This window comes from Phyllobates terribilis, unplaced genomic scaffold, assembly GCF_046119375.1.
Source record: "Phyllobates terribilis strain yellow unplaced genomic scaffold, ASM4611937v1 Scaffold_4__5_contigs__length_816908805, whole genome shotgun sequence".
In the NCBI taxonomy this organism is placed as follows: Eukaryota; Metazoa; Chordata; class Amphibia; order Anura; family Dendrobatidae; genus Phyllobates; species Phyllobates terribilis.
Window position 1 is genome coordinate 757,894,256 of NW_027362764.1, and position 13,719 is coordinate 757,907,974.

General features: G+C 39.1%; 1 protein-coding gene across 2 annotated transcripts in view; it reads right to left on the minus strand.

The window, feature by feature from the left end:
* Window positions 1–13,719, minus strand: part of ADCY8 (adenylate cyclase 8) — a 395,464-nt gene that overhangs the window by 183,523 nt on the left and 198,222 nt on the right. For both annotated transcript variants that reach the window (XM_073679897.1, XM_073679896.1), the window contains exon 2: window positions 5,678–5,827. In XM_073679897.1, coding sequence (XP_073535998.1) covers window positions 5,678–5,827 — 150 coding nt within the window. The remainder of the gene's footprint in view (window positions 1–5,677; window positions 5,828–13,719) is intronic.

Genomic DNA, 13,719 nt, shown 5'->3' on the forward strand with positions numbered 1-13,719 from the left:
AAACAAGGACTATGTGACATGACAGATGCTCTGGAGATTGGCACCTGCACCCAGCATGCCCAGTGCGCTACCAGTCATTTCCACAGATCTCACCCACGGCTGAGCGCAGAACTCCTGGGAAAATGTGATTGAAACGGACACTCTCCTCTCATCCAGTTTTATTTTGGCTGCATTCCTGCGTGCGTTCTATAAATGCCATCACCATGGCAATCCCAGGAGACCGGTCGCCATAGAAACACCTGTAATCTGGATGGGGGCTTACAGGGGCACACAACAATCTCTCGTTGGCACGGAGGGTTTCAAAATATATAGCATGTAAAATACGAAAGCAAAAAAGAAATGACGGTATATAACCGCAGACTTGGCAGAAGTGTCGTTTCTATGGGTACGTCCCCCCCCCTCCCCATCTCCGAATATGTTAAATACAGGAGGCAAGCACTGGCCATACAGCCAAGAAGAAGAAAAATGTACGAGTCCTGCACACCGCGCAGTTATCACCTCAATAAAACAGTGGAATCAAAAGTTCGGAAACTTTCCAATAAACTTTGGCCCTAATTCATCATTTGCATTTTTTGTCACTTTTTTTCATAAAATTCTCCAAAATGGCGCAGTTTGTGAATTTTGCGTAAAATTTTTTAAAAAAATCCCGTGTTTTCCAAATTGGCCCAAAATTTGCTCTAAAGTTCCTGGTGTAAATAACATCACTCAGTGAAGGAGGGGACTGAAAAGTAAAAAGTTTTGCGACTTTTCAAAAAAGCTAAAAATGATGAATCAGATGGAAAAATCTGGGATAACCCAAACATCATCCACAGAGGTAAACTAAAAAAATAGGTCAGGTGAACACACGCAAAATAGTCTTTAAAAAGAGGCGAAAATTTACAGATAAAAAACACCAAAGATTAAACAAAAAAAAGAACCATCAATGCAATACTGAATAGGACCATATGTGCATCCCTTCCTTGTGATTTTCAAGATCTCATCATGATGTACGGTAATTAAATGGAGAAGGGTTCGGGACTACGTAGTTCACCAGATAAAAAGGTATACTATTAGCAGACTAGCAATTAGTGCAGAGTGATCTGCCATACATTGTACACACAGACATTCAGCAAAAATAATGTACACTGTGCAGTACATAATTTATCATACTGTATATATGGGCAATTGAACCATTGAATAACGATAGTGTCATTTGTCACCGTCACAGGTACTCCTGCAAACTATACAGTAGTAGTTATATTCTTGTACATAGGGACAGTATTATAGTAGTTATATTCTTGTATATAGGAGCAGTATTATTGTAGTTATACTCTTGTACATAGGGGGCAGTATTATAGTAGTTATATTCTTGTACATAGGAGCAGTATTATAGTAGTTATATTCTTGTACATAGGGGCAGTATTATAGTAGTTATATTCTTGTACATAGGAGCAGTATTATAGTAGTTATATTCTTGTACATAGGAGCAGTATTATAGTAGTTATATTCTTGTACATAGGAGCAGTATTATAGTAGTTATATTCTTGTACATAGGGGGCATTATTATAGTAGTTATATTCTTGTACATAGGAGCAGTATTATAGTAGTTATATTCTTGTACATAGGAGCAGTATTATAGTAGTTATATTCTTGTACATAGGGGGCAGTATTATAGTAGTTATATTCTTGTACATAGGGACAGTATTATAGTAGTTATATTCTTGTACATAGGAGCAGTATTATAGTAGTTATATTCTTGTATATAGGTGGCAGTATTATAGTAATTATATTCTTGTACATAGAAGCAGTATTATAGTAGTTATATTCCTGTACATAGAGGGCAGTATTATAGTAGTTATATTCTTGTATATAGGTGGCAGTATTATAGTAATTATATTCTTGTACATAGAAGCAGTATTATAGTAGTTATATTCTTGTACATAGGAGCAGTATTATAGTAGTTATATTCTTGTACATAGGAGCAGTATTATAGTAGTTATATTCTTGTACATAGGAGCAGTATTATAGTAGTTATATTCTTGTACATAGGAGCAGTATTATAGTAGTTATATTCTTGTACATAGAGGGCAGTATTATAGTAATTATATCCTTGTACATAGGGGGCAGTATTATAATAGTTATATTCTTGTACATAGGGAGCAGTATTATAGTAGTTATATTCTTGTACATAGGAGCAGTATTATAGTAGTTATATTCTTGTACATAGGAGGCAGTATTATAGTAATTATATTCTTGTACATAGGAGGCAGTATTATAGTAATTATATTCTTGTACATAGGGGGCAGTATTATAGTAGTTATATTCTTGTACATAGAGGGCAGTATTATAGTAATTATATTCTTGTACATAGGGGGCAGTATTATAGTAGTTATATTCTTGTACATAGGAGGCAGTATTATAGTAATTATATTCTTGTACATAGGGGGCAGTATTATAGTAGTTATATTCTTGTACATAGGATCAGTATTATAGTAGTTATATTCTTGTACATAGGAGCAGTATTATAGTAGTTATATTCTTGTACATAGAGGGCAGTATTATAGTAATTATATCCTTGTACATAGGGGGCAGTATTATAATAGTTATATTCTTGTACATAGGGAGCAGTATTATAGTAGTTATATTCTTGTACATAGGAGCAGTATTATAGTAGTTATATTCTTGTACATAGGAGGCAGTATTATAGTAGTTATATTCTTGTACATAGAGGGCAGTATTATAGTAATTATATCCTTGTACATAGGGAGCAGTATTATAGTAGTTATATTCTTGTACATAGAGGCAGTATTATAGTAGTTATATTCTTGTACATAGGGGGCAGTATTATAGTAGTTATATTCTTGTACATAGGGAACAGTATTATAGTAGTTATATTCTTATACATAGGGGCAGTATTATAGTAGTTATATTCTTATACATAGGAGCAGTATTATAGTAGATATATTCTTGTACATAGGAGCAGTATTATAGTAGTTATATTCTTGTACATAGGGTCAGTATTATAGTAATTATATTCTTGTACATAGGGGGCAGTATTATAATAGTTATATTCTTGTACATAGGGGCCAGTATTATCTATATATATAATCGTCTTATCCCGTCTGTCTGTCTGTCTGTCTTTCTGTCTGTCTCTCCAGGAAATCCCGCGTCGCTCATTGGTCCGGCAGCGGCCAATCAGCGCCGCGGGATTTCTGAAAAAAGATGGCAGCCGTTAGCGGCTCATCTGCGGGACGGAGCTCAGCGGCGATGCAGCCAGGAGATGACCGGCGTGAGGCGCTCATCTCCCGACCACTGGCGCCGCTGACCTCCATGCGGCTAGGGTGTCAAGGGAGGACCGGGGAGCGGCGCTGCGGGTCGGGATACTTCTGCTGCGAGCGCCCGCTCATGTCCCGGGTTCTCGCAGCGGAAGTAGTCGCACAGGCAGCGCCGCTCCCCGGTCCTCACCAATACGATTCGCTGATTGGTCGCGATCTCTCGCCGCGACCAATCACTGATCTTGGCCCAAAAGTTAAACACCGCTGTTCTGATTGGTCGCAGCTGCTGCCCGCGACCAATCACCGATTTTGGCGCCACATTTAAATAGCGTCCGCGACCAATCAGCACAGCGGTGTTTAAATGTGTCTGCAAGATCGGTGATTGGTCGCGGCCGCTATTTCAATGTGGCGCCCAAATCGGTGATTGGTCGCGGGCAGCGTCCGCGACCAATCAGCACAGCGGTGTTTAACTTTTGCGGCAAGATCAGTGATTGGTCGCGGCCGAAGAACGCGACCAATCACCGATTTGTGCGCCACATTTAAATAGCGGCCGCGACCAATCACCGATCTTGCAGAGACATTTAAACACCTCTGTGCTGATTGGTCGCGGTGGCCGGCCGCGACCAATCAGCGATATTGCCGCCAAATTTAAACACCGCTCTGCTGATTGGTCGCGGTTACCGGACACGAATAATCAGCATCATTGGCGCCACATTTAAACACCGCTCTGCTGATTGGTCGCGGCCGTGACCAATCACCATTATTGGCGCCAAATTTAAATACCGCTCTGCTGATTGGTCGCGACCGCCGGCCGCAACCAATCAGCATTATTGGCGCCAAATTTAAGCACCGTTCTGCTGATTGCGCCCGGTCGGCCGCATACATATTCTAGAATACCCGATGCGTTAGAATCGGGCCACCATCTAGTAGTAGTTATATTCTTGTACATAGGAGCAGTATTATAGTAGTTATATACTTGTATATAGGAGCAGTATTATAGTAGTTATATTCTTGTACATAGGGGCAGTATTATAGTAGTTATATTCTTGTACATAGGGAGCAGTATTATAGTAGTTATATTCTTGTACATAGGAGCAGTATTATAGCAGTTATATTCTTGTACATATGAGCAGTATTATAGTAGTTATATTCTTGTACATAGGAGCAGTATTATAGTAGTTATATTCTTGTACATAGGGGCAGTATTATAGTAGTTATATTCTTGTACATAGGGGGCAGTATTATAGTAGTTATATTCTTGTACATAGAGGGCAGTATTAGAGTAGTTATATTCTTGTACATAGGGGGCAGTATTATAGTAGTTATATTCTTGTACACAGGGGCAGTATTATAGTAGTTATATTCCTGTATATAGGGGCAGTATTATAGTAGTTATATTCTTGTACATAGGAACAGTATTATAGTAGTTATATTCTTGTACATAGGGGCAGTATTATAGTAGTTATATTCTTGTACATAGGAACAGTATTATAGTAATTATATTCTTGTACATAGGGGGCAGTATTATAATAGTTATATTCTTGTACATAGGGGCAGTATTATAGTAGTTATATTCTTGTACATAGGAACAGTATTACAGTAGTTATATTCTTGTACATAGGGGGCAGTATTATAGTAGTTATATTCTTGTACATAGAAGCAGTATTATAGTAGCTATATTCTTGTATATAGGAGCAGTATTATAGTAGTTATATTCTTGTACATAGGAGCAGTATTATAGTAGTTATATTCTTGTATATAGGGGCAGTATTATAGTAGTTATATTCTTGTACACAGGGGCAGTATTATAATAGTTATATTCTTGTACATAGGAGCAGTATTATAGTAGTTATATTCTTGTATATAGGAGCAGTATTATAGTAGTTATATTCTTGTACATAGGAGCAGTATTACAGTAGTTATATTCTTGTACACAGGGGCAGTATTATAGTAGTTATATTCCTATATATAGGGGCAGTATAGTCTTCATAGTATTACTAGTTCCGTTCTAAAATCCTCCGTACCACCTTATATGAAGTACAAATAAGATATGAAATGCTGAGCCATGATAGGAGTGATATCAAGCATGAAACATTTTCACATATATTTATACCTAAAATGAAGGTTTCCATTCATTTACTATATAACTTAACTTTTACTGCACCATTGCCATTATACTAGTTGTGACTGAAATTGCACTTAAACTGTATGACGGTATTATCTTTGAGAGCCCATTTACAGTACAATATAAGCAGTAATATATGTTTTTCACTATATAATGACTATTCCTATTTCTCGCACTGTGTCTGCACGCTGGCTGAGATAAAGTACCACAATTATACATATTGGATTTCTTATATTATCACAACCTTATTTTTATCCAACTGTAGGAAAGAAGATTTGAAAGCAGCCGCGACAAATACCTGTCTCTGGTTTTCAGTCTCAAGTCTCAGCCTGGCTTCCACACATCTTCTAGTTTCCAGGAAGGCTTGTCGCTGAGCCCGATCGGACAGGTAGCTAATGAAGATTCCTGCAGTGTTCATACACATAAACAACACAGCTTGTGCCACGATCTACAAAAAAAAAGTAGAAGAAAAAAAATGAAAAGTTTGAAAAAGTTACACAAAAAAATAATAATCCTCTAACAATGACCTTTGCACACGCTCATTAGATGCTTCAGTACAAACGATACAGTCAGAGTCTATGCATTGCTGCTAATGTACGTGTTTATTTCCTAAAACAACAGGAAGTTAGAGTCTAAATAAGCCCTAGTGGCCGGTCTGAAAATTGCAAGATTGCTGTATTTTACTTTTAATAAAAATTGTTAAAATGTAAAGAAAAAATTGCCCCAAAAAAATAAATAAATACATTTTACATAAAAACCTGGTTTAAAAAATAGGTAATTTCATGATGACACATTTCCTTTAAATTTACACATTTTTTATACTGTCCAAAAGTCAGAAAGTGAAACCTATGTCTGATATAAGCAGCCATGGGAAATCACACTGCTTTTTTTTATTCCTTGCATAGGATGCCACAAAAAGTCATCATGGGCAATTTGCAACTTTCAAAATTTGTGGCTTGTAAGGGTTCAATGTGCGCTCCCAAACTTTATAAATGGATAGTTATAAGACAGTGTTATTTTTTTTAGTTTGAAGGTTGTCTTTTAGGCTGGAGTCACATAAGTCATTTTTAGGTTGGAGACACATATATAATTTTTTAGGCTGGAGTCACATATGTCATTGTGATGATACAGCCTAAAATCTTAATAAGCCAGGCGATTAGATTTAAGTCAAGAGAAATACCTTATTGTGTTTTAGTAGAGATTGCTGGCTATGTTTTGTTAATGTTCTGCTTGCTAGTCAGTTTATGTACACTAATTAACTTGTAAAGTGTCCAGCATGCCACTAGTCTCATTAGTATCTCAGGAGCCTCTAACCATTGTTCAAAAATCATCTAGGCTCATTGTGTAAGTGTTGAAAGAAGATCCAGCAGAGCCTTCACCACAGGGAGTCTCACATGTAGACCCAGGTGATGTGGTCAATCTGAGTAAGATACCTCGACTAATGCACACTTAGCTTTTGGGGGAGGAAGGTGAAAGCAGTTCTGCCATTGAGGGGACTGAGCCCAGAGAAGCAGAAGGAACGTGTTTTTCTGTAGTAGTCAGACTTGAAACAGAGATTGGAGTAAGACTTTACAAGGAGAATGAGAGACATCCTTCAGGACAGTAGATGAATTGCATGGCATTACCCAAAGAGACACAGATTTGTATTCTATGATTCTAGTCTAAGGGTATCGGCCCTGACTGGAAAGATACGTATCTGCTCCATTTGACTATCAGAGAGACATGGATACATTTTGGGGAGACCAGGGTTGGGACGAAGAAGTCACCTGGCCCCATGGATATGTTGTTTGGGGTTGCCAGGAGGGACCCACCGGTCGCCTGCAACCCCCGGAAACTTGGGATCCACCAGTCATCTGGCCTCAATGAGACTCTCGGAGAGGCCAGGTTGGGACCCTCAGGACCTTGATTGACTGCTAGCTTCCTAAGCTTGTCGCTTCCTTCTCTCTGTGGGGGCCCACTAGAAGCGGGGGGCCACAGGTTGAGGTCGGCCCTGGAAGTCTCCAAAGTTGCAGCTGTTCTATCCCAGGGGGGCAGTGGGGAAGGGTGAGAGTGTGTAACTTTGTACCATCTTGGGTATACGCTGGGACTGTTCTATGTGTTGTCTGCTTTGTGGTTCAATAAAGTATTTCCACACTGTTTTACCCTCACCCTTGTTGTCTGAGAAGCATTACGCTCACGGAAGACCCCATGTCTTCACAGTCATTTTTAGGCTGTAGTCACATAAGTCGTTTTTAAGTTGGAGTCACATATGTAATTTTTTAGGCTGGAGGTACATATGGAATTGTAAGGCTGGAGTCACTTATCTAATTTTTAGGCTGGAGTCACATATGTTATTTTTAGGTTGGAGTTACTTATGTAATTTTTTGTGTCGAAGTTACATATGTCATTCTTAGGCTGGAGTCACATATGTAATTTTAAGGATGGAGTCATAAATGTAATTTTTAGGTAAGAGCCACGAATGTCATTTTTAGTCTGACGTCACATATGTCTTCTTTAGGTTGGAGTCACATATGGCATTTTTAGGCTGAAGTCACATATTGCTTCTTTTGGTTGGAGTCAGGTATGTCATTCTTAGGCTGGAGTTACATATGTAATTTTTAGGCTGGAGTCAGATATGTAATTTTTAGGTAAGAGTCATGCATGGCATTTTTAGGATGGAGTCACATTTGTCGTTTTTAGGTTGGCGTCATATGTCATATATGGCCTTTTTAGGTTGGAGTCATATGACAAAGATGGCATTTTAAGGCTGGAGTCACATATTTCATTATTAGGTTAGAGGCACATATGTCTTTTTTTTTAGATTAGAGTCACACATGTCATTTCTAGGTTGGATTCATATGCATTTTTAGGCTGGAGTCACATGTAAGTTTTAGGCTGGAGTCACATGTAAGTTTTAGGCTGGAGTCACAAGTAAGTTTTAGGCTGGAGTAACAAGTAAGTTTTAGGCTGGAGTCACATGAAAGTTTTAGGCTGGAGTCACATGTAAGTTTTAGGCTGGAGTCACAAGTAAGTTTTAGGCTGGAGTCACATGAAAGTTTTAGGCTGGAGTCACATGAAAGTTTTAGGCTGGAGTCACATGTAAGTTTTAGGCTGGAGTCACATGTAAGTTTTAGGCTGGAGTCACATGTAAGTTTTTAGTTTGGAGTCACATATGGTATTTCTAGGATGAAGTTACATGTGTAATTTTTAGGCTGGAGTCACATATGTCATTTTTAGGCTGAAGTCACTTATATCACTTTTGGGCTGGAGTGGAGTCACATGTTACTTTTTTGGTTGGAGTCACATATGGCGTTTTTAGAATGGAGTCACATATGGCATTTTTAGGAAGGAGTCACATTTTGCGTTTTTTTATTGGAGTCACAGATGTCGTTTTTAGTCTGGTCACATATGGCATTTTTTGGTTGAAGTCACATATATAATTTTTTGGAGGTTGGAGTAGCATATGGTGTTTTTTGGTTCGAGTCACATATGTCATTTTTAGCCTGAAGTCACATATGGCATTTTTAGTTGGAGTCAAATAGGTAATTTTTAGGCTAGAGTGATGTGTTTTTTTTAGGATGGAGTCACATATGGAATTATTTGGTCACATATGTCATTTTTGATGCACTTTTTCAAGCGGTCTTAGAGGGTGCAGACAAAAGACAGCAGATGTATATATCTATATTCTTTTACTTCTTGTTATATTTACTGAAAAATAACTGCACCAAAAACATTAGAATGTGAATTGAGCTTTTAATCATCACGTTTGACCAGGTTGGCACTTACCAATCTGATGTCGTATTAGTGTATTTTTCTTTCAGACAAAATTTGATCCCAAATTTCTGGAGTAATTTTTTTTCACACTACGATATTGTTCAAAAATGTTTGCCGTTTTGCATTTTTGGCTAGCTGTGCCACTTTAAAAAAAAAAAGTGGGATTGGCCAAATAGGAGTGGATTTACCAAGTGGCATATATTATAGCGGATATCTACACCGGCGGCACGGAAAGTCCACATGTGAGCCGAATATGCTCAATAAAGTTGACACATCTGACAGGTTCATTTTAAGTTTCTCTTCAATTTTCCATTCTCATTACAATCTCTCCTTCACGGCTTAATTCCCGGATGACTCCATTTTTCCTTCCTGTTCCTGGCATCCTTACTTACATATTTAATACGGAAGTAATAAGGGTGACAATGGGTTAATACTAATACTGCGCTAGTCCTGGTCAAATTCTACAGTGGTAAAAGCTCAAGTGAAATAGTGTATATAATATCAGTGCAGATTACAATTATACAACTAAATATCCACATTTTAACATCATGTTGTTTTGGGCTCCAAAATATGATGCTGAATCATTTCTAATTTTGCTGCAAATCCCCTGTATAATCATAGCTGTAAATTAGAATTTTTTTTACTGCCTACAGCCAACACTAGGGGGAGCTTATGAGCTTCCTGCATACTGTGCATACATTAAACGCAATAGCAACACAGTATGCAGTAAGCTCTGGAGCTCCCTCTAGTGGTGCTAGCATGGATCAACAACGGCACTCATTGGCACCAGCCTTTTCCCTTTTCTTTTCATTTATACCCATTAAAAAGAGGACTAGAGAAATGGACAAGTGTACATGGAATCATAATTATTTTAGCTAGTGAGATATATGTCCTCCTGGACTGACGAGGCTCTATATGCTCGTAAGTAGTTCATTTCAGTGTAGCTGCCATCAATCCTTTGTGACTGTGCCCTTCTTGCCCTTCGTTCTCCCAAAACTTGCACCTCTGCAAGGAACTGTGAATATTCATTTCTTGTTATTTTGTCAGACTGCGTCTCTCTCTCCTTTGATTCCTTCTATCTTGGGTAACTCTCCCCACTTTCTCTGCTTCTCAGGTTTGCACATATGATTTAATTAAAATTGTAAACGGCTTCACATATGAATTATTAAAAGGCAACATATTTCAAAAACAATTTGGGAAAAAAATTTGACTCTGTGGCAAAAAAACCCAAAAATATGTAAACAGCAAACTCGAAATATCCTATCCTTAAAAAAATGACATTTTATGGGTGTAGTAAAATTCCTTTAATTTGCCATCAATTGACTTGACAGCTACTAGATTATCAGATTTTCCAGACAATCAGTAGGTCATAGAATAGTATGTAAATTATATTACAGGGAACGAACATCTTATGTAGTGGTAAAGACCACAGTTTTCCTGCAGCGATAGTCACGCTGTGAGAGTAGGAATGCCGGGGAAGAGGCACCCTATACTGTCCATAATCTAGGGAAGCCCTAGTCTATCCCTAACCCTGGGGTTACCCCTGAAAGTGGAGATGCCTGGGTCTCGTACCTCTCTGAGCTGCTACGAAATCCTAAGCAGCTCCCACCCTCCCCACAGGAAGGAAAAAGGCAGGAGTAAAAGGTAACAAGCACACAGCCAATAGACCACAAGGAACTGTAACCCTTTAAATGCCACAAGAAACCTGTTAACTCATGGCTGTGAAGATTTACAGTATAGAGGACCTGTGCTCAGCTAAAAGCTGCGATCTTTTAATCTCAGATGTACCTCAGGTCCCAGCAGAATGCGGCACATTCATGACAGCGAAGTTGCAAAGTGGGCAAAACCAACAAGGTCATTTTTACTTTTTTTGCTTTCAATTTTTTCAACATTCAACCTCCGAGAGCCATAAGTATTTTATTTTGCCTTCGACGTAGCCCCGTGAGAGCTCATTTATTTGTGGGATCAGTTGTATTCTGCATTTTTTAATGGCTCTTTTTAATTGACCATATAAGGTACTGACAAAATACTAAAAATACTTTTCAGGGTGGAAAGAAAAAAAGAAACTGCGATTCCACCATTGTTTTTTGGGTTGGGGGGTAAAAATTATGGGGCAGATTCCATCAAAGCAATTTCGCAATTTGGTCTATAAAGTCACAATTTTTTTGCGCAGTTTGGAATTGAAAATTTTTGGAATTTACAAACTAGTTTCTCCCATTTTGGCGGAGCTGGGGCAGAATGGAAGGCGCGGCAAGGGTGTGATGCCACAGGTCGTCATGAATTAGACAAGTTCCTTACACAAGAAATCTTACTCCAGTCAAGGACTGGGGTAATATTTCTGGCATGGCGACTCTTAATGAATCAGGAGCGTCTGACTCCTAAAGCTGCCATTAGAGACCTCCACATTAATAGTGCCATCAGAGTGCCCCATCATAAACTGTACAAAGTGCCCTAAAAAAAAATGCAATGAGAGAATCTTGCATAATCAGTGTCATTAGAGAGCCACATAATCACATAATATAAGTATCATTGGAGAAACTCACATTTACATTCGATATCGCCTTATAAATAATGCCATCAGAGTGCGCCATTGACAATGCCATCGGAGTGCCCCATTGACAATGCCATCAGAGTGCCCCATTGACAATGCCATCGGAGTGCCCCATTGACAATGCCATCAGAGTGCCCCATTGACAATGCCATCGGAGTGCCCCATTGACAATGCCATCAGAGTGCCCCATTGACAATGCCATCGGAGTGCCCCATTGACAGTGCCATCAGAGTGCCCCATTGACAATGCCATCGGAGTGCCCCATTGACAATGCCATCAGAGTGACCCATTGACAATGCCATCGGAGTGCCCCATTGACAATGCCATCAGAGTGCCCCATTGACAATGCCATCGGAGTGCCCCATTGACAATGCCATCAGAGTGACCCATTGACAATGCCATCGGAGTGCCCCATTGACAATGCCATCAGAGTGACCCATTGACAATGCCATCGGAGTGCCCCATTGACAATGCCATCAGAGTGCCCCATTGACAATGCCATCGGAGTGCCCCATTGACAATGCCATCAGAGTGCCCCATTGACAATGCCATCGGAGTGCCCCATTGACAATGCCATCAGAGTGCCCCATTGACAATGCCATCGGAGTGCCCCATTGACAATGCCATCAGAGTGCCCCATTGACAATGCCATCGGAGTGCCCCATTGACAATGCCATCAGAGTGACCCATTGACAATGCCATCGGAGTGCCCCATTGACAATGCCATCAGAGTGCCCCATTGACAATGCCATCAGAGTGACCCATTGACAATGCCATCGGAGTGCCCCATTGACAATGCCATTAGAGTGCACACCATCAATGCCAAGAAAATGCCCTATGGGCACAGGCAGTAGTTGCAGAGTTAATTTTTTCTTGCAATACGTTCTCTATTCCCCGTACTGTGTTATAACACCCTCTTCCAGTTATTTCTGCAAATATTTCTTGAATTATTATAATTATTATTGCTATTTGTTCCTTCTTAGAGTCACAATTTTCCCAGCACGGCTGCGATCTAATTGCAGCAACTTCATAATATAAATTATCACTGACATTGTTAATTATTCATATCCGTCTCTGTTTGTTCCTGGATAGAAAGAAACAGCAAGAAACAGCAAGAAACAGCAAGAAACAGCAAGGAGAGAGAATGAGGACCTTTAATTACGATCTCAGTGACTAGAGTGGAGCCCACTTATCGCTCCCTCATTGATGTACATAATTATTTGTTTGTGCAATGGTTTACATGAAGGAGTGCTTTATTATTAGTAATTTTGCTTTATTTCATGATACTTCATGTTTCAAGGACTTAAGCTCAAGATCACAACCTAGTGTATGGTTTATATGGGAGAAACAGCTGTCCTTACTTATTATCCCTCAGGATAGAGCACATATGTCATATTTTCATTACCATGGGAGGGACTTCGTTTCTATGCTCAGTTTAGACCCCTTCTGCTGACAAATACATAAGAATAAAACTACTATAATACTGCTCCCTATGTACAAGAATATAACTACTATAATACTGCTCCCTATGTACAAGAATATACAGTGGTGGCCAAAAGTATTGGCACCCCTGTAATTCCATCAGATAATACTCAGTTTCTTCCTGAAAATGATTGCAATCACAAATTCTTTGGTATTATTATCTTCATTTAATTTGTCTTCAATGAAAAAACACAGAAAGAATTGTCCTAAAGCCAAATTGGATATAATTCCACACCAAACCTAAAAAAGGGGGTGGACAAAAGTATTGGCACCTTTTGAAAATTCATGTGATGCTTCTCTAATTCGTGTAATTAACAGCACCTGTAACTTACATGTGGCACCTAACAGGTGTTGGCAATAACTAAATCACTCTTGCAGCCAGTTAACATGGATTAAAGTTGACTCAACCTCTGTCCTGTGTCCTTGTGTGCACCACATTGAGCATGGAGAAAAGAAAGAAGACCAAAGAACTGTCTGAGGACTTGAGAAACCAAATTGTGAGGAAGCACGAGCAATCTCAAGGCTACAAGTCCATCTCCAAAGACCTGAATGTT